The 27400-nt window shown below is 47.0% G+C and overlaps 1 protein-coding gene across 6 annotated transcripts in view; it reads right to left on the bottom strand.

Annotated features, from left to right (window-relative positions):
* ZBTB40 (zinc finger and BTB domain containing 40) overlaps positions 1-27400 on the bottom strand; it is an 80997-nt gene that overhangs the window by 12407 nt on the left and 41190 nt on the right. For all 6 annotated transcript variants that reach the window (XM_042948819.1, XM_042948816.1, XM_042948817.1 and 3 more), the window contains exons 2-13: positions 25968-26731; positions 25127-25260; positions 17023-17215; positions 16278-16420; positions 12240-12432; positions 9442-9578; positions 8830-9031; positions 8342-8475; positions 6535-6703; positions 5749-6216; positions 4783-4989; positions 807-971 (exon numbers count right to left, since the gene is read on the bottom strand). In XM_042948819.1, the coding sequence (XP_042804753.1) occupies positions 807-971; positions 4783-4989; positions 5749-6216; positions 6535-6703; positions 8342-8475; positions 8830-9031; positions 9442-9578; positions 12240-12432; positions 16278-16420; positions 17023-17215; positions 25127-25260; positions 25968-26731 (2909 nt within the window). The remainder of the gene's footprint in view (positions 1-806; positions 972-4782; positions 4990-5748; positions 6217-6534; positions 6704-8341; positions 8476-8829; positions 9032-9441; positions 9579-12239; positions 12433-16277; positions 16421-17022; positions 17216-25126; positions 25261-25967; positions 26732-27400) is intronic.

Genomic DNA, 27400 nt, shown 5'->3' with positions numbered 1-27400 from the left:
GTACAGGAGGCTTAGAAAGGTAAAGAAATCTGCTTAAGGTCTCAAGGAAGAAAACGGCAGGGTCAAGATTCAAGTCCAGGCCCGTGTGATTTGAGAGCCCAGCTCCTCCTAACTCCCGGGGACACGGTGTCGATCACACGCCTGCTGCTGGAGAAGACGCAATGTGGCCAGCCAGACACCACACTGGCCATCTCCCGAGGCCGGAATGAGGACGGAGTTTTCCGTACCCTCCTATGTGTGTGTCGAACAGTAGCACGTCTTTGTATCAGTGCCGGCAGAAGGGGACAAAAATGGGGGCAGACCCCACTGACCAGGTGGCCAGGGGAGCCCTGGAGAGAGAACGCGGGGCAGAAGGCTTTCAGGGCGGCGTGAGCAGGGACCACGTACAACGGTGTGCATGAGCTCAGACAGCGTCCGGCCGCTCCAATGGGGAAGGCGGGTAGGGCTATGAGATGAGTGGGGGCGGGAGGGGGCGTGGAAAGAGAAGCTCGGTGGACTAATGGGAATATTCTGGTGCTCTGCAGCCTGTTATCAAGGATCTCCTTCAAGCATAATTTGCCTTTGTCAGCCAAGCAGTACCAGGTGGGCTAAAAAGGAGACAAGGAAACAGCCTGGACGTTACACGATGACACGTTAAAATGGGATTTTTCTTGGAATAGGAACAAGGGACTCGGTTTTGCAGGAGAATAGGGGAGGAGGAGGCAGCAAACGGGGCTGGCTCTGGTGGAGTGTCACTTTCTGTCATGATTGCTACGAGCCCTCTCAGAGCCAGTGCCTGACATCCACTCCACAATCTCGGTACGTACTGTGAAAGGTGTGCAGGTGGATGGACAGGCCATTGGCTTGCCGGAAGCCCTTGCCACAGTCCCTGCAGACATATGGCTTGTCCCCGGTGTGGGTCCTCACGTGGCGGGACAGCTCAATGGACTGGGCGAACACAGCATCACAATACTGGCAGGCATACATTTTCCCTGGAAACATACACGAGTTTACCCATTAGAAACAGCACCAAACATTCACGGCATTCCTAAAACAAGATCACATTGCAAGGCACGTGGTGGGGAATATGATCTGGGAGAGGACATTAAACCACAAGCAATCTGCAACACACCGGGTGAGAGGTCTGAGCCCCTCTATCAGACGGCGGCACACACACAGCTGATGGCACAGTGTGGTCTCTCTCCCCTGAGGAATGAGGACAGAGTTCTCATCACACAGACTACCCATCTGCTAACCAGGCCACCCCAAGTACGGAAGAGCTCATTCCACTCCCAGGAAACAGATACGTCCTCATGCCCAGAAATTCTCATGCCCAGGTACATTCTCATGCCCAGATACATCCTCACGCCCAGGGTCTGGATCCCTTGCCACAGCCACAGTGCAGAATTGCGACTTCACATAAAGGTGACAGACGGGGACTCAGAGAATGGAAGCCTTCTCCCGCTGACTTGCTATAAAGTTATTATAAATCATTTGGCTTCTCTATTTCCTCATGCACATTATGAGAATACAATGACCAGACTGCCAAAGACTGTTAGAAAATACAGGTACAGAGCAAGGCTCGGACGCCGGCATCTGTAAGCCACTCGACCAGCTGTGCCTCCAATGTCCATTATGGGCCAACAGAGAAGTGGAGAAATCAGTGAGGCAAGGGTCCAGGTCCCTCAAACCCTAGGGCCTGCTTCAGCGAGAGCAATCAATGCCATGTTCATCGTTCACATGTGGGGCTTTGAAATAAGATTTGTTAGGGAAAAAAGGGTTTCTTCAATCAAGAGTGGAATTATTAAGAAGCCCAGGACTCAGCCCTTGGCCTTCCTTATTCACACTTCGTAGAGAACCTTATCCCGGCGCTCAGATGCCATCTGTACCCTGACGACGGCCACATTTTTGTCTCCGGCTCCCAGCTTTCCCCAGAACTGCAGACCTGCACATCCCACCGCCCATCACCCTCCTTCTCCGCCTGGAGGTCTAACCGATACTGCAGACACAGCTCCCAATTCCCTGTCCCCAGCAACCCCAGCAACCCCAGCACCCCCCACCCCCACGCACTCCAGGTTCCTCACCACAGTGAACGGCAGCACCATCTAGTACTCAGTTGCTCAAGCCAGAAACTCCAGGCCGCCCTAAACTCCCCCCTCACATCGGCACCCAGCCCAGCGTGGGTCCTGTACTTCTGTGCCAACAACGCATTCTCAAACATGAACGTTTTACAACCGCTCCTAGCACAGCTCCAGCTGAGCGCCTCATCACCTCCACACCAGATGACTGGCCCACCTCGCCTCCCCGGGCACACTCTTGCCCTATCACAGCTGACAGGCTGGAGTCGCCAGAATTAACTCCAAAAACCCCTAAGTCACATCCTAGGGATCTTCTGCTCACAACTGTCCTATGGCTTCCTGCTGTAGAATCATGGCCCTCAAGGACGTCCGCGTCCTAGCCCCTGAAACTTGGGGATGTGTCCCCTCACGTGACAAAGGGGGCTTTGCAGATATGATTAAGTTAAGGATCTTCAGATGACAGGATTATCCTGGATTATACCAGCAGGCCCAACATAATCACCAGGGTCCTTGGAAGAGGGAGCAAGGAGGGTCAGAGGAGGAGGCGGGATGAGGGACACAGAGGTTGCAGCGCCACGGCCACGAGCCGGGGAAGGCAGACAACCTCTAGAAGCTGGGAAAACAAGGAACGAGTTCTGCCCCGAGCCTCCAGAAGGAACACACCTGCCAAATTTTGACTCTACGCTCGTTAAAACTTCTTTTGGCCCCCTTACCTCTAAAATGGCAAGATACTACGTTTGCATTGTTTTAAGCCACTGTGTGTGGTAATTTGTTACAGCAGCAATAGAAACTAGCACTTTCTGCATAACAACCGATCCCAACCCTGACTTACAAGACCCTTACAGGAACCTGGGTGGCTCAGTTGGTTAAGCGTCCGACCCTTGGTTTTAGCGCAGGTCGTGATCTTGCGGTTCGTGAGTTCGAGCCCCACATCAGGCTCTATGTCGACAGTGCAGAGCCTGCCCGGGGGGGGGGGTCTTCATTTTCCCTCTCTCTTGCCCCTCCCCTACTCGTGTGTGTGCACACGCGTGCTCTCTCTCTCTCTCTCTCTCAGAATAAACAAATAAACTTAAAAACAACAACTTAGAAAAAACAAAACAAGACCCTTACGAGACCTGGCCTCTGGCAACGTCTCCAGCCTTACCTCTCACCCTCTTGTCTCGTTTAAGCTGCTTTGGCCCCTTCTAGTTTCCTGTGGTGTCTCAAACAGGCAAGGCTCCTCCCCACTTGGAGAGGGGGTTCTGCGCCTGTGAGGCTTTTCTAGATCCGCCACCGGTTCCGGCTCTCACTTCACTCGGGTTTCCACACAAACCTCATTTCATCGAGGCCTTCTCTGACGACACAGAGGGCGCCCCACCCCAGCCCTGCCGCCCTCCTGCCGCTCACCCTGCTTTACTTCTCGTCAGGGCAAGTACTACCATCTGACTGTATTACACCTTTGTTCACGGTCTCTCTTACCCAGTGGAATGTAAACTCCACGAGAGCAGGCTGTGTATAGTGACTCTGCCCCTGCTACCTGGAGTCGTGCTCAGGAAAGTCATTCAGTCAGTAAATGTTTACTGAGTGTCTATCCACTCTTGCTAAGTACTATTCTAAGTTCCAATAATACGCAGTGGTGGGGGGAAAGACTAACAGCCCTACCCTCAGGGAGCTGGCATTCTGACAGGAGGAGACTCACTAGAAACACAGTAAACTAATGAAGCAGAGAAGATGGCCGGTGACAAGTACTGTGGAGATGAGCCACGCAGGGGAACAGCGGGGGGGGGGGGGGGGGGGGGGGGTGCTGGGGCTGCGATTTCACACGAGGCGGTCAGGAAAGGACTCACGGGAAGAAGTGTGAATAAAGAGCCGAAGGAGGTGGGGAGGGATGAAAAGCATTCCGAGCAGCGGGAAGGACAAGAATGCAGGGCCCACGGCAGGTATAGCGGAGAGAACAGGGTGTGGGCAGGGGAGAGGGCCCAGGGGAGCTGGTCACACGGAGCCTGGCAGGCTATCGTAAGGCCTTCAGATTTTCCACCAAGCAAGGCAGACAGCCTTCGCAGCAGAGAAGGGAGAGGATATGGTTTAGTTTTGAAAGGATCCCTGGGGCTGTGGACCGAGAACACAGTGCAGGGAGAAGGGGAGAGCCAGGACGCCAGTTGGGTGGCTATTCCCGCAGTCCGGGTGAGAGGACGGTGGGACCGTCACTTCCACAGAAATGTGCCGAACGATGCAGAGGATCTCCCGAGGAGCCTTCTCTGACAACACGCCTCCCCTCCGACTGGACTAGAAACCCCTCCCTCATTCCTCCATCTCCCCGGTGTTACTCCCTGTTCCAACGGCCCCTGTCTCTTTCCCAGACACACCCTAGACCGTCAGCTCTGTGAGCACAGGACGTCCAGCTTCATCACTCAGCCCCTGCCGCTGCGAGCGCCACAGCAGGTGCCAAACCAAGGTTCTTCTCACGCCTGAATTCCACCTCGAAGCCCAAGGAACCCCTGGCTTCATGTAGATTCCAACTATGGAGTCACCAGCCCAGGTGAGCCAGCCTCTCTTCACACACTCTCACCGGAGCGTCTTGCACACCTGTGCACCTATGTACTCCTGGTCATCCGTGTGCCCACAGGCTGCACGGTCGCTGTTTGTAAGCTACCTGAGATCTTTATCATGCCCAGATCCACGGGTTTTTAGGCAATTCATACAGTTAAAGTCGGCGGGGAAAATGAAGAAATTCTCCACGCCTTGCCTTCCGAGTGCTTCTTCTTGGTGTGGTAGGCCAGGGCAGAGGCCTGGGTAAAGGTCATGAGGCAGTGCTTGCACATGAACGGGCGGTCCCCAGTGTGAAGGCGAAGGTGGTTCTTCAGGGTAGAATTGGCCGCAAACTTTGCCCCACACTCTTCACAGGAGAAAGGCTTCTCATCAAAGTGCTCTGTCAGTTTGTGGTACTGCATGCCTAGGGACCAGAGGGAACCAGTAAGCAGCGTGACGAAGCCAGCAGGAGGACACGAGAGTGCTGTCTGAGACCAGGCCCCGAGAGGAAGCCCAGCACGAACCACAGGACAGCAGGCCACGCTCCCTCCGACCTCACACAGCCATGCTGCTCACCCACCCGCCGCCCAGCACTCCAGAGGTCACCTCGGTCCCACCTGTTTGGTTCAGGCACAAAGTGTTCTGGGTTTATCTTTCCCATCCCCTCTTTCTCTTAAATAGGGCCTGCCACAGAGGAACAAGAACTCACTTTACGTTTCATTAGGTTTCCCTGACATCTGGGACAAGGGTAAATAATTTTGGCTATACACCCCATGGTTTCTGTGACTTACTTATTATCGAGAAACAAGTAACAGCATGGAAACCTAAGAGTCGAGTGTTAAATAGCTGGCTGTTATTCTGAATAATAATGGCCACGGTTCACGAAGTCCTAACTCTGTCGTAGGCACTGCACGTCAGGTGTGTAACTGTATTATCTTAAATCTTGACAACAATTCAAAAAAACGGGTGCTATCAGGGCGCCTACCTAACAGGTGGGGAAGTTAAGAGAGCTGACGCCAAAGCTCACGCTCTTCTCAACACATGACCCTGCGTCTGTAGGAACCCGCTCCGTTCCCCAGGCCAGTCCACGGCCCTCACTGCACACGAGACACAAGGCCTGGAATCCACACTGCGATGTCCAGAGTTACCACCCTCTTAAGTTACCTCGCCCGCCTCAAAGTACCTGAGGCGTGGGCAAATTCTCTCCCACAAAGGTCACATGTCACTGGAAGCCTCTTCTTCTTCTTCTTCGGGGCATCGGGCTCTCCTCCTCCACCGTGGGCCTCCAGCTGATGTTTTTCCAGCTCCTTCTTAGACTCCTTGGTCTCGCTGCACTCCTTACACTGCACCTGTTTGCTCTTGGCCACCCGGCAGCGCTTCATGTGCACCTTCAGACGGCAGTAGAAATGGAAGCTTTTGTCACAGGCCTTACAGACGAAGCTCTTCTTGGCAGGGTCGGGGGAGGCAGACGTGTTTTTCGCTTGTGGCTCTGGCAAGGAGCCGGTCTCTCCTTGGCTGCTCTGCTTCCCAGACCGGCAGCCTTCCTCCGCTGGCTCGGCTACCTTCTCATCTGTTCTGTCGTTGGCTGCGCGGGGAAATTTACTGCTCACTTTCCACCTTTCCTTCTCTCCACCTTCCTGAGTAAGGAAGCCTGCATGTAAGAGAAATCACACGGCTCTGGAAATTCTCCTGCGTTTCTACTTTGCTTCCCAACTTTTCTTCTTAGGATACACTGGAGACTACTTGAGACCCTCCTCAGACTCTAAAGTGATACCCTTGTCACCCTGACTCGCCGATACACGTGAAGAGCATCACTTCACACGTAGCCTAGGACTCCTCCAGGTACCGAGAGCATACAGAAGGAGTAAGGCAGCAATGGATGAACTCTTGTGCAAACTACCGCCTCTTCTCTCTAACAGGGGAACCACCCGCGGGCCTGACAGGACCCCCACCCCACTCTGTTCCTTACCAGTGTATGCCAACTCATGCATGACAGGCTGCAGGCCTGGGAAAGATCTGTGGACACTGCACAGGAGGGAACATATTTCAACGGCCGCGACAGATTTTTCCGTGGCTCTGCTCAGCACTGCTTTCAGGGAAGCTTCAGGGCTGGCTGTCTCAGGGGAAATGCTCAGAATCTAAATGAATACCAGGAGACAAAGGTTTGTGGTTAGTATCAGCAGTTTTCTCCATGGTTTTCAACTTAAGGGAAAAAAGCTGATTTCAGGAAGGCACTGCTCTCTCTGTAACAAGTTTACATTTCTTGTGATAAATGTGGAGAACCCTCTTTTCCCCAAGAACAGGGAAATGGGCAAAATTAAAAAAAAAAAAAAAAAAAAAGAGACAGATGTCAAGACAAATGTGCAAATACAAAGAAGGCACAAGCAAGGAAGCATTAAGCATTTTCTATGAGAAATATCTTCTCAGAAACCAGGAGTCTCCAAAAGAACTTTTCTAGATCTTAATATTAAAAGCTTGGAAAGCTGTAGGATTTGGTAGCTGGTGGTTCTGTCTTGAAGATAAAGATCATTTTTCATAATACATAATTGTCTCAACGTCTGGAAGTGATTCTGCATGATCAGTGGCCTCACATTTTTAGACACTTAGATGTACCCTTTTAAACATTTTCTTTCATGAAAAAACTCAGCTTTTTAAAGAAGGTTCAAATAGGGGCTTTAAAGAGGCCAAGAATATGATTTCAAAGCCATCCTCTTTCAGAATGTTACAGCTATCAGCAGAAAGAGTCAGTACACTGAGAAAATAAAGCTAAAACCATCCACAGATGGCCAAATGGAATTTTCGTTCGGGAAGACATTTTATTTCTGCTCTTTTCAAGCCTATCTAAATAAACCTGATGTCCCTGGAGGCAGGCCTGAGACTCATTAGCGAGTCTCAAACTCATCAACTGCAGGAGCCCCATTCCTGAAGCACGAGGCGAGTTGGAGAGAGCCTAGTGGTACATCTTTCCTCGGAAGCCCCAAAGAAACACGCACCACCTTCGTCACATCTGAGAGTCAGGCCAAGGTGGGGCTGTCACCTGTGCGGACAGAGCTAGAAACCAGCCCTTCTGCACACCATCCACGCCTACTTGGATTAAAAAGCACTACAGGTGAACCTGTAGTTGAATTTCAGTCCCTTTAGAATTCTTCCCCCCTGGAGAAGCACACGATCCTGGGCTGGACAGCCATGAATCCCCCCCCTAGTCCCCACCTGGTTTTTCTGGGATGCGGGCCACACCGAGAAGCCTTACAGAAAATGAGCTGGCGCTATTTGCTACCCCATATGGGCAAAAGCTTTGTTCTATCTATGTTTATCTTGGCTCTTCCTAGACGCCAGAACAGAGTATGTAATAAGACCAATTTTACTTTCCTCCCTTTGAAAGCAGTTGCGTCTTAGAACGTGTTGAGGCATAGTCTCATGGTTCCCTTTGAGTTTACCTAAGTTTAGACAAATGAAATACAGCTAGGTTTGAGTCACATGAGCCTGGGTTCAAATCCTGGCTTCGACTCTGACCAGCCAGAGCATCCCAGACATGCCACGGAACCCTTTGGAGCCTGAGTTCCCTTACCTATAAAATGTGGATGACATCACCTGCCACACAGAGTTGGGACAATAAAAAAAACAAAGAGGTGCCACGAAGGGTTGGCTCAGCAGGCAACAGGCACTCTGCGGAATTTGGTGTCTCTCTTAGGAACAAGAGCATCCCAGGCCTGGTAGAATTCTCTGGAAAAATGTTTGTCATTCCTCCCCCCTCCCCCCCCTCCGCCCCCTCGCACCTCCTTCACAGCCTCTGCCAGCTGCTCCTCCTCTGCGGTAAAGCACTTGAGTCCAGTCCCTTGTTGGATGGCCTCTAGAATCAGTCTGCGATGCCTTAACATGGCTTCTAAGGCCGCACTTTCTGGGTTGGTCGCTGAAAGAAAGGAGGATTAAAAACTCATGACTGGAACTATGAACACCATTTTTCCTTCACTCCTTCTCAGCTCCACTCTTCATAGTGAGAATACACTTCACTGATCTTCTTCCTGGGGCTGGGAGTGGGGAAAATGGCAAACATCACTGCAATTACAGTATAATTAATATCGGCTTAGATTTCTGCATATTTTCAAAGGTTCACAAACCCCCATGTCCTTGAACAAAATTTCCAGTCCTTACTTCCAATGGTGGGGATGTGGAGGATGACCATAGAGAGCTCTTTCTAGTTTCTGGCAAGGCTGACGATCATCTCTACCAGGGGCAAAGCTAGGACAGAGATCAGGTAGCCTACCTGCCCGGAAGAAAGCATCGGCACCAGGCTCCCTTCGTATTTCCTCCATGAGCAGGTTCAACGGGCAGGTCTTTGTCTCCTGAGCCACCAGCAGCAGTTGCCAAATGGCTGTTGCAGAGACAGTCTGCTTTTCTAGAACTGCTGACATCAGAGAACTGAAACCACCCGAGCCAGAGTCCTGTTTCACAAGCTTCTCCATGACCTTCAAAATGTGGCACAAAAATACAGTGAGGGACTTTCTAGCCACCAGACAAGTGGCAAAGCTGCAAGTCGGGGTCCTGGGTTACAGTGGACGTATTTCTGGGGAGGGGTTTTTCAACATCCTTCACCTCCCAACCTGAGAGACTTTTATACAAGACCAAGTTCTTCACACTTCCTTCTGAATGCCTTTCTTATTACTGCAGAAGTTACAACTTCCAACTTATTGCTGTGCCCTAGAAATTAAATCATCTCGTTTTCTTTCTCCTCTACTGACTCCTTAGCATTTCTCAATATGGCTGTGTGTATATTTATGTAATATAAATATATTTTTAAAGTATGCATATATGTTCATCTTTTTTCCTTCTCTCATTTTACCCACCCTCCCTCCCTCCCCCCTTCTTTTTCTCTTACCTCTCTCTCTCCAGGGGCTAAACCCTTCATGTGTGGGATCATTTTTAGTAATGTCTGGTTGTCTGTGAAAATTTCCAAAAGGTTTTCGTGATATCGTCTCAACAGCTCAGTCCCATAATCATCAGGGCTTGCTTGGACTGCAGGGATATTAGCAAAACAATAATGTTTGTGACAACGAAACACCCCTACAGGTTTCTCCTACACAAGGTTAGGGGAGCTGACAGAGGAAGAGAGCTGAAATGCCAGCGCTCTGTCTCCTCTAGAAGGCAAATTTGGCTCCCAGCTTGGGGCCTCATACACACGTGTTCAGATCTCCTTTGGTCTACCCTTAAGCACTTGGTGCTTCAGGGTCGCAAAACCACTAATGCTTTAAAAGTCAGCGCTCAGTGGCAGAAGCTAGCGATTGCTCAACAGGGAGGTAATTAGAAGGCACACTTGTAAGAGAGATCCAGAGGTACAGATTTAAGGGGTGTTACTCCTCGAGCCTGAGGTTGAGGATCCGTGCGGCAATCCAAAACACTAGCAGGCATGACTCAAGACTCTGGTAGTGAAGCTATACTTAAGTTTTGTGTATATGCCCTTTGAGCCAATCTGAAACTCTCTCTTAAACGGTTATATTTAATTTAAAAGAAAACTAAAAACCATCAGGCATTTCCTTTAGCTTTACAAATATTCTCCTCTTTGGCCCAGTAACTCCACTTCTGGGAATCATGCCTTAAGAAGGGGGTGCCTGGCTGGCTCAGTCGGTAGAACACCAGACTCTAGATCTTGGGACTGTGAGTTCAAGCTAGAGGTTGGGTGCAGAGATTACTTAAAAATAAAATCTTAAAAAAAAAAAAAAATTTCAAAACACTTTAAAAAAGGGAGGTGGGGAGGCACCTGGGTGGCTCAGTGAGTTAAGCTTAGTGGGTTGACTCTCGATTTCAGCTCAGGTCATGATCCTAGGGTCACGGGATCGAGCCCCGCATCAGGCTCTGTGCTGAAATGTGGAGCCTGCTTAAGATTCTCTCTCTCCCTCTCCCTCCGCCCTTCCCCCCATTCATGCACGTATGCACTTTCTTTCTCTAAATAACAAGAAAAAATAAAAATTAAAAAAAGAAATGCTCTGAAGGGAAAAAGTCTGTGTACAAAAGTATCTGCCACTATATAACTTGTGATGATGATGAACAGAACACTTAATATTTACTGAGTGTCTATGATGTGCTAATATCATAAAAATCACTCATTTACTGAGTGTCTATGATGTGCTAATAAACGTGCTAAATATTGTACATATATTATCTCACAGTGGCCACAAAAATTAATGTAATGAGGGGCGCCTGGGTGGCTCAGTTGGTTAAGCGTCCGACTTTGGCTCAGGTCACGATCTTGCGGTCCGTGAGTTCGAGCCCCGCGTCGGGCTCTGTGCTGACAGCTCAGAGCCCGGAGCCTGTTTCAGATTCTGTGTCTCCCTCTCTCTGACCCTCCCCCGTTCATGCTCTGTCTCTCCCTGTCTCAAAAATAAATAAAACGTTAAAAAAAAAATTAAAAAAAAAAAAATTAATGTAATGGGTACCATTCTTACCCCCATCTGAGGGAGGAGAAAATGAGGTTCAGAGAAGTTAAATCGTTGGCTCAGGGTCACACAGCTACAAAGTAAGTCAGGATAACAAACTCAGGTAGTCTTTTTTTTTTTTTTTAAAGTTTATTTATTTATTTTTTAAATTCATTTTGAGAGAAAGTGAGCATGGGCAGGGGAGAGGCAGACAGAGAATCCCGAGCCGGCTCTGTGCTGCCAGCGCAGAGCCCAACGTGGGGCTCGATCCCACGAACCGTGTAATCATGACCTGAGCCAAAATCAAGAGTCAGAAGCTTAATCAACGGAGCCACCCAGGTGCCCCACGAACCCAGGTAGTCTTGATAGCCCTAACCATTACGCGACACGTACCCCTAACAGGGCATGAGTAATACACGATATATACACCCTTATGATGGAAAACTACATAGCCTTCAAAAAATAGGGTTACAGGGAGTTTTCCGAAATGTGGGGGAGAATGCTTAGGGTATACTGGAGGAAATGATAAAATTATAAAATATGATAGAATATCTCAACATTGTAAAAATAATGTGACAAAATAGGTCAATGTCTTAACACTAAAATAATCAAGTGGTACGGTCCGAGGTTGTTTCCTTCTTTATTTTTTAAATTGTTCAAGTCTATAAGTATTCATTATTTCTAGAAGCTAGAAAAAAGTTCTCTCATTTTCCAACTACCCTTTCTCTGAAAGCCCTGTCAGTTTCAAGTGCTCTGGGACAGGGGAGAGCTGGCTAGACTTGGCCCATTATCCTAAGGGCTGGGACACGGACTCACTTCCCCCAGACAGAAGGTACACGAGGGGCTTAAGGTTAATCCGGGGGACTGCCAGAGCCAAACAGCACTCAAACGGGAGTGGGAAAATCAAGATCTGAGTCTTTGCTGCTTGTATTTACGAACACAGCTTGTCAAAACCATGCGCTCTGTGAGCCCGTCTGCTCCTTAGGCATTCACGGGTGCCATGTGAGGCAACCCTGGAAAAACCACACCTTAACAAACCCCGAACCACAGGAACATCGGGAAACGTGATGGAGAAGAGCAATTCTCAGATTCCAGATCTTCACTCCAGAACTATGGAGGATCACTGATCTCTGACAGCTAGCCTCTGTTTCACGAGGGCATCTCCTACCATTATCTCATCTCCCCAGCATGGAGCCAAAAGGGTGTTTAAGCTCTAATTTTCTGGGAGAGGTTCCAGTCCAGAGAGCCGACAATTAACTAATACCTGTGGTGCCTGGCGAAGTGGCTAATTTCTGCAAATTCTCCAGCAGAAGGCCCAAGTTTGGGGACGTCGGTTTCACAGCCTGAAGGAGTTTTACCAAACTCTCTGCAGTCAGAGTCTTGTCTTCAGACATTCTGTGCAGCAGCTTTTCTACGGTCTCCTTGGGGGTCCCGCCCTCGCAGCAATTCAGGATCTCCTGCAGCGGCAAGCAATGAGGCAGACACTGGTTACTAGCGATTCGCGGTGCATCTAACACACCGCTGGCGAGCCCAGCAAAACGGAAGGACGAGGCGCCCGTCCCCGGTCCTCCTCTGCCGTCTCTAGTGCCACTGTTCCCATGGTCTCTTCTTTGTGTTGTGTCAGTACAAATCCCGAGCATTCTCCAAACAAACAGCTCTGTGAGAATCCTTCCTTCTCAAATGCAGGTCTGTGTACATTCTTTGTCCCCAGTGGTTTGCATTCTGTGAGAAGATTCCTGCACGAGGCCTATGTGGCAGAGCAGGTAGCTGACCTCTCACGTTGTTCTTCAGATCTGATTTGTTCAGACACAGACACAGACACTGAGAAACAGACTGGAAATTAATGAGTACAGTTACAGTGGTTTTCAGCCTCTGTTCAGTACAGTACATGACCACGGTAAGAGGCTGCAATTTCAGAGCAATCCTATTATTTTACTTCCTTTTACTTTATTTGCATAGCAATTTGAATGCCCAGGTAAGTTACACGTTAGTCTGTGGCCTCCGAAATGATGGATTTAAAGTGCACTTCTGGATGGTTTTTCTCGTGGATTCTGCATTCTCGATCTCTCCTGTCAGCTCTGCACATACATCAGCTCCAGTCGTCAGCCCCCACCTCTGCCCCCTTTTCTTCCTCGGTGTGCTAGAGGATTTACTGAGTCAAAAGGACACAGGGTTCCAGCAAAAGGTTGAAAAGTAAAACAAATGACTGTTATTTTACAGCTATTTTCCTATTAAAATAGTCCTAATGGACTACGACTCACTATGTGGAACTAGGCTCTTCTGGAACTGATAGATAATGTGGGAGATTATTTCAACACATACAATCTACAGATTCCCAGTAACCAAATTTTGAGCTTTCCTATGGGAAAATGCTAGCTTTCAGGAGAAACAGTGAAGCAGGTCAGTCACAGTTGCATGCCAGAGGATGCCATTGTCAAATTAACTCCCATTTAAAAGTAAATGTAGTTATAAAACCAAATTGGTTTTACGTATACGAAAGGAACACCTATATACATACGAAAGGAGTGCATACGTTATAAATTAAGCGGTCATGTTCCTCGTCAGTAGAGAACACAGTCATTCTCTTTGTTTAATGTCTAATATGTACTAGATTTCTACTAAATGAATCATAATTTAAAGTGAAAGTGTCTCTATCTAAAACCCATACTGATTTCACTGCTACGTCTTAGTTCCTAAGTAATTCTCTGATACATAATGAGGCGGCCAGAAACTGTCAAGAGTGGGTACAGGCTTTAAAGCCAGACAGGCCTAGTAGGAACCCCAGTCGTAAAATGTATTGCCTGTGTGACCCTGGGTGAGTTATTTAATTCTTTGAACCTTATCTTCCTACCTGTGGAAGAAGAGAATAACAACAGCCCTTGCACAGCGGTTATTAGGAGTCTATAAAGTGAAGTCGCTATTTGTAGAGCCCGACATAACTTCTAGGACACATGTGATCTTTAAACGATAGTGGCTATTGGTATGATTAGGAAGCACTATGCCCAGCGGTTAAGAGAACTGTGCTTTGCTTAGACTTCCTGAGTTCCAGGACTGGCACCCAGCAGCTGTGTCTTGGGGTGAGCTGCCTAACCTTCTCAAGTGTCTGTTTCTTCACCTTTATTTTATTATCTTTTTAAATGTTTATTTATCTTTGAGAAAGCGCAAGTGGGGGAGGGGCGGGGAGAGGGAAATAGAGGATCCGAAGCAGGCTCTGTGTGACAGCAGCGAGCCCAGTGCGGGTCTAGAACTCACGAACTGTGAGATCGTGACCTGAGCCGAAATCCGGTGCTCAACCGACTGAGCCACCCAGGTGGCTCCTGTTTCGTCATCTCTAAAATTAGAGTAACGTCCATGACGGCATGGAATTGCCGCGAGGGCAGAGCTGAGGAATGTTTCAAAGGTCCTCAGCACACAGTAAGCAGTAAGTTAAAGACAACTGTAAGGTTACCCTCCTTGTGACTGTTTCCAATCCTGAAGTAAAGACATTTCTATTCACCATTTCTTACAGAACCCAGGGTATGGGTAGATAAGGGCCACGGTGCCTTGATTAGCATCATCCCGTAACAGGGAAAAGTTCCAAAAGGGCTGAGTGAACGCCCCACACCATGTCAAAACACGGTGGCGATTCGAATCAACATTCACCTCTACACTCCTGCTTTATTATTTTGCTTCAATTTTCATGAGAAGAAGTAGCTTAATGAAGCTCTGGTAGAACCCCGATTCTAAGAAGTGTTTTTGCGATTTAGAACTAATTTAAGTTCTTCTCCTTCAGTCCTTTCTGTCAAGTAAACTGAAAGTGACAGAAGAAAATGATAGCGTGGTCTGTCTTGGTGCAGGGAATGCGGCTCCGTTTGGGCTCTTCCTATAAATGCTATTTCACCGAGATAATGAAACAGTTCAAAGGACACATTCAATCCAGCTAATAACGAAAAGGTTTGAATGAGTAATCGAATGAAATCCCTAACCAGGGAATCAGGTACTTCTCGAGCTATCGGCAACTTACTTAAACTGAGTGCCTGAAATTACATTTAATTTTAAGTCTCAGGAGAAACCAGAGGTTTAACCTTATTTTGTATATTGTCTTTCTCTAAGAAATGCAAAGGAGTTATAATTTTGGAAACAGAATTTATAGAACATAATTTTGAGATTACAGATTGCTCCCATTTGGTATGAAAAAACTCCAGTTTCAGATCACTGAAAACAGAGAATCTAGGTAGGAGCCAGTCTTCACCACTAATCCAGTGCTCAGCCATCCTACCACTACTGTCTAAACATTTTCTCTCCCCAACATATAAGCCACTTCCCCTAGTTTTAAGAACTGACGCCACAGAAGTGCTCTGTCCCTGTTCCTTCCTTCCAGATATGAAACTATTTTTAGCACAAAGTTGAAATCAATAACACCAACAAATACAGTTATCTAGTTGACTTGAGAAGTCATGCTAGCAGTTTTATGAGGATTTGAGTAGCTGGCTGGTGGGAGAGTAAATTGGCACAACCTTTCTGAAGGGCAATTTGGCAAAAGAGAGCAAACACCTGAACGTTTTGACACTCTCTGTTCCAAAATCTTACTTCTTAGAAATTACTCGAAGGAAAGAATTTGAGAGGTATGCAAAGATGTGTATGCAAGGATGTTCTCTGCCACCTCATTTATTATGGCAAAAAAAATTGGAAACAGACCTGCCGCCACAAACAACTAATGGATTATGGTGTGTCCGTTAAACAGAATACAACGCAGCTACCAAAATCCAGCTTACGGGGACGAAGTGTAGTCGCAGTACAGTAAGTAGAAACACCAGGTTATCCTGGCTACTAAGCCTGTCTCTGGGTGATTCAAACGAGAATACGGAGGGGCACGTGCTCCAAAATGTCAGCAGTGGTCACCGTGGAGTGGCGAGACGGTGACAGATTTGAATTCTTTTGTTTTTGCTGGTTTCCCCACTTTTTCCTACCGATGAACAGTGTACCCTTTCTATAAAGAAGGAAAGTGTCATAATAATTACAAATGTGCCTGGACGTTTTAACCTTTGAGGCAACTTTTATATTAAAAACTCACCGAGTCGGAGCAGGACTGTGCACCCACCCACACATCTAAGCGTTTAATTGTACGCCATGACGTGCGAGGCCCTCAGCAAGCTGCTGCAGGGGGTACAAAGAGACGCGGATCAAGAACGTGAACCTCAGGGTGCTTTCTATGCAGCGGGCATAGAAACACTGCAAGGGAGAAAATGCTACGTGCCACAGAGAGGTTAAAAACTGTGCTACGCAGATTCAGGAGGGAGGAAGAAATGCTTGACACGGTTACCCTTCTCTCAGCGCCAGTTAGGAGTTCCTCCTTGGCTGTTTCCAGGAACTCCAGGATGGGTCTCAGCTGTGTGACACACTGGATCAGGTCCTCTTTGTGTTCCAGTAACAGAGCAGACAAGGTCTTCCCCTCCTCTGTGCTCCCTGGGGGACAAAGAGACACACACCAGACAAGCTAGTCAATTTGAAGAAAACGACGGCATGGTTTGTCAAGAGAGATCTAACGGAATAGGAAAGTGATTCTCAGCCTATTTTGAGCGCCCGAATGCAGAATCTCTTTCTGGAGAGGAAAATACTTTATTATTCTGTTTAAACTCTATGAAAGGAAAAATGTTTCATTTATCTGTCGAAACACAAAGCTGCAGAGCCAGCCAGAGGTTAACTTCTGGTTGGCAAGGCCACTGCTTCGTACCCAACCCAAGCGAGAGAAACTTCAGCTGCAAGTGCTGCTGGCAAACCAGTTCACGTGACCTGGGCGGTCAGAACACTGACTGGGACGTGTGGCTTTTTGAAGGGCAGGAGAACACGGACCGTCTGCTCCAACTTCAAGGTGTCGGACTAGTTAACTAGGGGATAGAAATGGAGGCTCAAGTTTAGGTTGTATATATTTAACAGGCAGCTTCTGGAATTACGGGCAGAATTGATGTGGAAAATCACTTCATGGCAACTAAGCCACTGGAGCAAACTTGACGGCATCTTCCCAGAATAAAACTCAAGCCACTTGGGTGGACAGGGTTTTCTCCTACCTTTTGGCTGCGCTGCTTGTACGTCTTCTGGCTTTCTGTGTAACAACGCTGCCTTTACTGCAGGATTGGAATCTTGGTATAGCCTCAACAGAGACACGACAGTCTGAACATCCAGGCTCTCATCTCTTACTTTATCCAGGATTCTCTGGAATGCTGAACGTCCTTCTTCACCCTCAAGACACCCCATTATAGTCTGTGAACACAAGTAACCAACAAGAGAGATCAGCCGGCCACAAGAACCCCACGCTCTTCGGATTTGGAGAGTGAGGCCCTAACCAATTTGATCCCTGCCTGTTTGGCCTTTCTGTGGTATATGGCATTTCTGTGTCCCTTGCATGAGACGACATTGAGTGGGGGAGACGGGGAGAGAGGAAGGGGGAGCAGAGAGGGGTGCGGGGAGAAAATTAATCTTAAGCAGGCTCCACGCTCAGCACAGAGCCCGACACGGGGCTTGATCCAATGGCTCTGGGATGGTGATCCGAACCAAAATCAAGAGTAGGATGCCACCCAGGGGCCCCGGGCTCCTCTGACTTTGTAACACTGAAGCATTTGGTGTGGATAAGCACCGGCCTTTCCGACCCCTCCTTCTCAGCCTTCCTCACTGGCTTTCCTTCCAAACTTCTACCTATCAGCAGTACCAAAAACTGGTCTCAACTCTGTCCTTTTTCTTCCATTATGCTCTCCCTTTGGAAAAGCTCTCACACATATACTTTTTATATCACCTCTAGGCAGATCCCCCTGAAAGCTAGCTCTCTAATCCGAAGCTTTCCGTTTAAGTCTAGAGCCGCACAATTTCCACCAGAAACGCCTTATCCTCCAGAGGTCTTGGCACCAAGTGCCACCATCTGGACTCTTCTAACCCTGGAGTACTAAAATATCAGCCACTCTGGTGGTGAAATAAAACAAAATCAGCGGGAGGAAGGCCAACTGGAAAGAAGGGTTAATATTTCTATTTTAGCAATCATGGGTTTACTTTTAAAAATAAGGAACCGAAAGTTAATTTCACGTGCATAGCCTTTGTATTTCTAGTTGGCAAAACTACAACCTACCTTTGATGATTTTTAGTGTCAATACTATAAAAGAAGAGTTTTTGCACAAGAAAGCAAAAAGTTATGGTTTTCTACACACACAGACAACATGAAAGGATCTCATGAAAATCTACACTTGCTAAATTCATCTAGATAGTTATCAATTCTGGTAGTAATTACAGGTTTAAAATTTTTGTTGAGAGAGATGTTTATCCTTTTCTCCTCCTCCCAAATAAACAGGAATTAGGAACGAGTTAGGCTTTGTGTTTCTTGGCTTTGCTTGAGCTTGCTTTCTGATCACAGAATGGCTGTAGAAAGCCAAGTTAAACTTGAAAGACAAGGTTCCTAGGATTTTTAGTCAGGTACAAAAGTAAATTCAGATAAAACCCAGTTTAGGAATCCATATTAAGTGAATTAAGTAACTTCCAAGAACCTGAAGTAACTCATCTTGTCTCTATTTTAATAACAAGAGACAAAAGAGATACCAACTCAGTTGAATGCTTAATCCCCTTCAGTCACATTTATTCAGCCTTCTATACCTTTGTTGGTCCACCTAAAACCTCTTCAGAGAATGCCTTTTCCCTGATGGCAGTAGGAGGTAGGCAGCCTCTAAAAGGATCGCAATATCCCCGGCACCAGGTATTCGTGCCCTCAGGCTGAGACTGATGACATGCTTCTAAGGAAACGAATATGGCAGGGGTCACGGGATGGCACTTCTGAGGCGAAGTTTCTAGGACTTCCGTCTCGTCTATGTGGGTGTTGTCCGTCTTGGCTCTCGAGGCAGGCTGCCGTTTTGTGAGCTGCCCTACGGAGAGGCCCACGTGGCGGGAACTATGTCTCCGGCCAACACTCAGTGAGCGGGCTTGGAAGTCAGTCTTCACAACCCTGCCAACAGTCACGTGGGTGTACTTAGAACGAGACACTCCCCACCCCCACTCCAACCCAGCCCAGGCAGGGGCTGTCTGCGGCCTTGGCTGATGCACCCTGACACAGACCTCCTAGGCACCTCGAGCCAGGGGCTCGGCCAGGTATGCCTAGATTCCTGACCAACAGAAACGGCGAGGTCATAAATGTGTGCTCTTTTAAACTGCTAAATGTTAATCTGTTACAGGGCAACAAATAACTAACACAGACCCACTCAGTGCTAATGCCCTTACTAACTAACGGGTTTCTCCCTCTTCATTTTCACTTTCCTTCCACTCTTCCTTCGATGCATCTTAACCGATACAGCATTTAGCCGTCCTCTTCTATCCGAAGCCGGCGTTCTTTCACCCAAAGCTCTCTGAATATCCCGAATCCACCTCTCTCCAGTATCCAATTTGTCGGGCATTATCACATGAGCCGGTGGGGAAGAAAAGCTTTCATCAATGGTGGCATCTGATGTGCTTCTCATTATCCTCTCTGCTGTCTCCTCCTCGGCAGAACTGCTCAGCAGTGAAATTAAAACATTTGTTAACTTCATTGCTCAGCAGTGACGCTAGGGTGTGACCATCTGGGAAGATGAGCAGGGGTGGGCTGATGAAAGGGCCAGGAGGGAGCAGTCAGTTGCCTGGACAGCCCTGCTCTTTGCTCTTTCTTCCAGAACCTACTGGGGACCTGGCACCAGAGCCAGCATTTTAACTGTTACTCCATCAGCCTCCGAAGCTGCCTGGGGCTCCGCCGTGCGGTGAGCCCTTTTCTGAAATAGCGTATCTGCCCGAACAGAGGGTGTCACATATTGCGGCAGACTGAGGTTCACTTATGGCTATCGTGTACCAGAACTCTGAGAGATGAACCCAAAACCGAGTTTTGCTCTTTAACCATACACTTGGAATTCCTTGGATTCTTAGAGTTAAAGGTACTTCAATAAATTCATATCAATTTATGGTCACACATGTATTCACAGAGTACTTTGATTTATGAACGAATTACAGGTCAGTAGATTTAAAGATGGGACAGTTTCCTTTTAAAAATTTAATCTTTGCCTTGTACGAAGGTCTTTTAATTGAATTTACTTATTTTTCCCAACTGTCTGCCTACTGCCTTTGGGTCTGTTTGAGCTACGCTGTATTCTTGTTCACTCACTCCTCCCTTGAATGCCGAGCCAGATGACGGCACTAATGATACAGACCACACGAGCTCAACACCATCCCAGACACTGTGCATATATGCCGTCTCCTTAACCCCTCACATCAGTCCTAGGGCGCATTACTTCTACAACTACCTAAATGAGTCAAAGAGGTGAGGTAACCTGCCCAAGGCTGCATGGCCAGGAAGTAGAGTTCCCTGGAGGAAACACTGAGCTGATTCCATTGACCTGGAACCCTTTTCATAGTTCCAACTCCCAGATTTTGAGTATAACCAAATCCGTTTACACTGCATTGTACTGGACTTACTAGAATCACTTTGAACACTGGGTCATATCTTGACCATCCGTAGCATTCCTCCTGGTACCGATGATTTGTATATAGACTGGTACACAGTAGGTGCTTAATAAAGACTTGTTTAACTGCATGAAATTCCCTTGCCATAAAACCAATAGCCCTTCTACCTATGGCTGCATATCTTAGACTTAATAATTTGCAGAGAGAAGCTTTGGAAAAACAACAACTTATTTTCATTTCTCATAGGCCTTTAAAATGAATCCTATTAACTTCTCAACAGGGTCACCCTACAATGTCAGTGAACACAGTCCACAAGACACAGACCTGCACTTCTTGACAAACCTCCAAAGTAGTGACATGTTTGAAAACATCACATTCACATGGGAGACTTGTTTGCCTTTGAAACAAAGTTGAAGGAGAAAAAAATGCTACTAGATCTTAAGCTTTGGGAGTCTTTCTAGAACTTTAGGAGAAAAGTGGATCAAACAGCAAGGAAATCAATAGTAGAAGTTATCTCCTTATTCTAGTCATAGATTCACTCTGCTATATACACAACTAATTAAAAGCAGGGACATGGCTAGGAATAAAGAAAAAAGACAATTAAAAGTTCCTGCATTACAGCTGAAAAAAAATATGAGCTTGCCTTTAAACAGAGGTTTTGCTCAGCTCAGCCAGAAAGCCTGTTAAGGTCAGGATCTGCTTTTTCTAATGGGCAGCAATATTACACTGAGATAAAGACAGGCAGAAGCCACTTTCCCATCCCAGCACCCAAGAGATTTCTCCTTAATCAGTTTTGGCTTCGGTTGCACACAACCCAAGCAGCCCGGCCTCCTCTCATGTTGCCGCAATCACCGCTCGGGGAATGGCTTTGCCACCTTTCATCATGTATCTCAGGAAAGAGAATAATCAGGACACTAGTTGATGGTGTCTTCCTGAAACCCAGTCCAGGCCGGTTGCACACCCTATATCTGTGTTTCAGAAAAGGAACAGGCTGGTCCATCTCAACAGAATGCTCACAAGCCTTAACAAGCCTCAAAATTACACATCCAAGCACAGATTATTTTTAATGTTAAGCTGTCTTCTTAATGTTATGCTGATTAACCAAATAACAACAACAAAAAGCATTCAAAGCTCCTTGGGAGCTAAAAATGTTTAAACAGAAAAATAACAAACAAACTCCCAACCTTTACGATTGTAGCTGAAATGCAGACTGATGTTTCAAGTGAACCGTCTGCAGATGCTTTCAATACTGAGGCCTTCTGGGGATTCCCATAGTTTGGGGACTTCCAAAAAAATAATTACACGTGTGGCAGGACTTCTTTGCTATAGGGATAGGGATCCAGTCTTATTTCCTTTTCTCTTCCTAGCAACCAGCTCAATGCCTGGCACTTACCAGCTGCTCAGTAAATATTTGCTGAATCAGGGGTAAGCAAAGAGTAACACTTGGGAACAATGTGTGCTTGGTGGGCCCTCAAATCACTGAGAGGCAGCAGCACACTGTGACATCTGCATCATACATGAAGAATTGTGTGAGCCATGAACTTCTCTGACAGTGCTTCTGAGAAATGTGGTCTACAGATACCAAAGCAGCAAAACGGGGAGCCTGTTAAAGACGTAGATTCCCCAAACTCTACCACAACCTAAGAATCAGACCCTCTGGAAATGAGGTTTGGAGGTGTAAGTTTTACAAGTACACCGGATAATTTTTATATACACTGACATTGTCCTAGAGACCGATGGCTTTGTACAAGACGCTACGCCTGCAGTTCAGGAAGGTACTTCCAGGCGGGTAATGGTACCTATTTGAAAGCATGACTTGCAAATTAAGCTTAAAGAAACAGCGATCCATCCCATGTGTCAGAGAAAACGACCATGGAACGAGGATATTATAAGGCATTAAGTAAAAAACGGGTTTCAAAGTCAACTAGGCCTAAAAATAGAGAGTTGATGTAAAAACAAACAACAGCAGTCACCACCAACTGAGCTCTTTCTATGTACCCGACATTTTAGTGTGAGTTTTACATCAATAGTCTTTATTAATTTGACAACGATCCTGTAATGTAGGTGATAACATTTCTGTTTTACAAATTAAGAAATTAACGTTTATAGAGATTAAGTTGTTTGAGAGCACAACACTAGCAAACGGGAGAGCTGAATAAAATAATTGTATATCCACACTGGAACCCTGCTCGGGCATAAAAAAGGAATAAACATACAATGACATGGATAGACCCCAGAAGAATTATACTGAATGCGAGAAGCCAGACCAAAAAGAATATATATTGACTATATGACTCCATTTGTATATAATACTCTAGAAAATACAAATTCATTTACAGAGAGAAAGCAGGTCACTATCACCCAGGGATGGGTAAGTTGAAAGGGGGGAGGGGGGGAGAAGGGAGAAGGGATTACCAAGGGCATAAGTAAACTTAAGGGTGATGGATATGTTCAATATCTTGCTTGTGGTGATGGTTTCAGGTTTTAAAACTTATCAAACTGCACACTTTAAACACATACATCTTGCTGTATGTCAATCATACCTTAATAAACCTGTCTAAAGGGAAGTTATAAGTGACAGATGGGCAACCTGGGTGGCTCAGTCGGTTAAGCGTCCGGCTTCGGCTCAGGTCATGATCTCTGGTTCACGGGTTCGAGCCCCGTGTCGGGCTCTGTGCTGACAGCTCAGAGCCCGGAGCCTGCTTCGGATTCTGTGTCTCCCTCTCTCTCTGCCCCTCCCCCGCTCACACTCTCTAGCTCTCAAAAATAAATAAACATTAAAAAAGTGAGACAGAAGTACAGGCCCTAAGTACAAAGCAGCACTTCACCAACTCTATATTTTAATTTAATCTGATGCTCTTTAGCCGTTTTTCTTTTTCTTTCTGTAACTGAAAGGTTTATTATGGACTATAACAGACTCAGTTTTAAATACAGCCACCAAGTGATTTGTAGAGCTCTTACTCTCATCTCTAAAACTGAGAAAAAATAACATAAGCCTATAATGATCCCCAACAGTGAATCAGTGTTCTTTCCAAGTATTATTAATGTTACTGCCATCAAAAGATTAGGACAAGAATCAGGAGGGGAAAAAATGTTGAATGAAACCACGTACAGCAAAAATTTCTTGAGCATTTGTTATTTGCCGCACATTTTAGGTACCAGTGTTAGAAAAAAATGCTTAACACACAGTTCAAGCAAGTCCGTCCACAGGCAACACTAAAAATTTGGGTGTTGCTGGTCTAAGGGATGCTCTTGCTCCTCCATAACCAAAATTAAATGGAGAGGAAGTCCTAAGAGAACAAATGAAGAGATGTGTCTATAAGCTATCAAGGTAACAAACTAGTGACAAAAATGATACACCGAACAGTTAAGAGAACATCCAAGTGCAAAAATATAAAATCATAATGTCCTTCAACATAATCGGTACAAAGAATACCAAGGATTTGTACCAAGATACCAATCTGTAACCTCCCTACCAGAGTCATCAGGGTTAACCCAGTCTTATAAAAAGCTTCTCTCTCAAGAAAATAATTTACAGCCAACTACTGATTAACCACGGTCAAAATAAATACTTGACCTTGAATTTCTTTTTCTTTTTTTTTTTAAAGTAACTTGCTATGAATCGGGGAAATACTTAAATAGTAGAAGACATTTACTGCTTGGATTATGGTAACTAACAGCAACATGGGAGGCCTCCCCCACCCCACTCCACCCCTCAGATGAGCCTGCAGGCACAGTGCCCGCTGGCTGTGCCAGCCCCTCTCAGCACGGGAGGCACGGCTGGGTGAAGAGAGAAGCACGAGGAGTTCTAAAGTGGCCGTGGAATCAATCCTGTAGGTTCAAGATCTGAGGAATCAGGTAGTGGGAAGCCCACAGGTGGGGATGCGTCTCACCAAGATACTGAAAAGGAGAAAAGGTCAGCTAAGAAAAAGAGCATGATAAGCCATTGGGCGGTTTTCTGCCGGGCAATTCTTAAACATTTATACATACGTGACAAATGTGTATCATTTTTACCCTATTGGCAGTAAAACCCAGTGTGCAAAGGAACAGCTAGCTCTGAAGTCAAAGTGGTTTGGTCTGAATTACTGCTCAGTCCTACGAGCTCTGTGACCTTGGCCATGTTATGTTACCTCCTTGAGACTGTTTTCTCTTCCATAGAATGGGGCTAGAAAAGAGTAAAATCCACCCTGGTGATTTCTGTCAGAATTAAATGTGATAACACGTGTCCCAAGTGTAGCATATTAAGTACTCAATAAATGTTCACCATTACTGTTTTGTGTCTGAAAATGGCTACCGTATTCCTAAACACTGACTACAGTTTACCATGTAAGGTTTGTATTAAATCCTTGACGTGCCACGTTTTGAGTATTTCTTGTTGTTCTGCTTTGGTTTTTATCATTTGATCTTGATTTGGGGTTATCCATGACTACCCTCTGCTTCATTTTACCCTTGATTAATCAGGAGGAAATGGTATGATCAGTTAAGCATCCTGGATCAAAACTGGTTGAAAGCTGGGATTCAGGTTTTGAAAGCACATTGCCTAGTACTGTTGCAAGACGGCTCTTTAGAGACTAAATGTCAAAAAAATTTAAGTTTGAAAAAATTGAGACCCAAGGTATTTTGCATTTTCATTGTTCTGCCCCATATGGAAGGCTGATCTGGTGTCCAGAGAACACTGGACACCAGCAAACAAACAAAACTCGCAGGACCTACCTCCTCCTGTGCACCTTTAATTTCTGAACATTCTTCTAGTCTTTTTAAAACGTCCTGGGTAACCAAGAGTGCATCAGAGAAGATACTTTCATTTTCTAGAAGAAAATTCAGCTGATGGCGTTTCCTCTCATACTCTGAGCGCAAAACAAAACATAATAAAAAAAAAAAAAATCAGTGATTCATCATTTGAAGTGATTTTTAAAAGTTTAAGCTGATGACCTTTAGGGCACATACTGCATCTATAACTGACACCTGACACATCAGTTATGGGTAACAAAGAACAGTGTCTCTTACAGCTTCTTCCTTTGTGCCAGCCTCATCCTGGTTAGAATAATGGGTAGACATCAAAACTGATACATCACTATTTCGGTATTGCTTTTCTGCTCTGTAGTTCATCTTCAGACTTCCAACACTCAAAAACACAAACACTTTTAAAAGAAGAATGCCCCAGGAGGAGTTTTGCTTCGGATTTTGTGTGGGACTGGATTGGATTTTGGTTGCCTATCTAGCAGTGGTCTTCAGTAAATTCATCACTGAAACAAAAGAACTCCTGGGGCGCCTGGGTGGCTCCGTGGGTTGAGCGTCTGGTTCTTGGTTTCACGCAGGTCACGATCTCACATTTCCTGAATTCGAGCCCTGGGGTCACTATGCACTGGCAGCCCGGAGCCTACCTGGGATTCTCTCCCTCTCCTTCTGCCCCTCCCCTTCACTCTCTCTCTCTCTCTCAAAAATAAATAAACAAACTTTAAAAAAAAAGAAACAAAAACTCCACAAGAGTCACTGAACATAGTAACTGACAACAGAGGGACGGATCACAAAACAACTATTACGCGAATGTTACCTGGTTCCGTGCTCGCCTCCTTCGCCGCACTAAAGGCTTGTCCGGCAGGGGAGGGGGAACAAACTTCAGCTGTACGAGGAGTCTCCACCGGGGCGTCTGCATTCCCCGGAATCTCCTGGGCGGTGGAAGGACCCACGCTCATCTCCTGTGCGACCGTATGGACCGCCTCCTCGGTCTCGGCTTTCACAGGGCCCCCCGGAGGGGCAGAATCCTCCGGGGAACAACGAGGCTCTGCAGCACCCTCGGGGGAAAGGGTTTCCACCTCGGGCTTCTCGGGCTCCTTCCTGAGTGGCTCTGAGGACGGTGCGGAGACATCCCGCACCACCTGGCCCTGAACGGAGCAGCTTACGAGGTTGGTGAGAAGATTTTTGCAACTCACGGCCACGTCGAACATCTGCAGGCTGTCGGCTAAAGAGATGATTTTGGAGAAGTTGTGCTTGCCCACAGGCAGCCTGCCAGTGTACACCATCTCCAGCAAGAGGGCAAACTCCTCGGGGCTCACCACAGACGCGTCGATGGAGATGGTGTCGGTGTTGTCCAGCAGGGTTTTGAACAGGAGGCTGGCCGCGGCCAGGACGAGCTTGTGGGCCCGGAAGTAGATGGTGCCAACGGAAATGGTGCAGTCACAGAAGCGCTGCTCCTTGCACAGGGTGTAGAGCTGCTGCAGCAGCTGCCGGCCATAGCTGGGGAGCTCCATGGCAGCGGCCCCGCCCCGAGGACGTCTCGCCCTCTCGCCTCCGGAATCCGCTGTCTGCGGATCAGCGCTGCATCCCAGGGAAACCCAGAAAGCGCCACGTTAACACCTCACCGGCACAAAGGGGGACGCCACGAACGGAACAGTCAGACAAACGGGCAACCCACTGGTGCATCTGACAAACGCTTCTCAACAGGGAGGGGCGCTGCGCCAGGTACGCTAAGTTCATGACGGCAACCGTCACGCGCTTAATACATGCAAGCGACCACGCTTAGCGCTTCATCTGGAAGCTCTCGCGGGATCCTCACAGTGACTCAATGGAAACCTTCCCCATTTTACAGATGAGACTGGAGCTCAGAGGTAGGGAGAGAACCAGCCTGAGGAAAACAGCTGTTCAACAGCATCTGCGTCCCACCCAAGTCAGAGCTGTACGCGCCCCTGCTTCCAGTGAGTTCTCAGCCAAACGAAGAAGGCTCATACAGTTACATAAACGGACCTTCAATACGCTGTCCTCATCTCATCTGGCCTATGTGCAACACAGGACACGGGTCATCACTCCCTCCCGCTGCAAACACCTGTTTCACTTGCTCTTGCTCTCTCTGGTTCTCCTGTGACCTCACCACCCAGCATCCTTTGCTGGGTCCCCTGGGTCACACTGGCCTCTACAGTTTGGAATATTCCAGGACTCAGTCATCTCTCCTGTCTTCTGTCCCATCTAATTCCACACTTTTGAAATATC

This window comes from Panthera leo, chromosome C1, assembly GCF_018350215.1.
Source record: "Panthera leo isolate Ple1 chromosome C1, P.leo_Ple1_pat1.1, whole genome shotgun sequence".
Taxonomy (NCBI): domain Eukaryota; kingdom Metazoa; phylum Chordata; class Mammalia; order Carnivora; family Felidae; genus Panthera; species Panthera leo.
The sequence above is the reverse complement of the archived record's forward strand: the minus strand, read 5'-3'. Positions and strand labels throughout refer to the sequence as shown.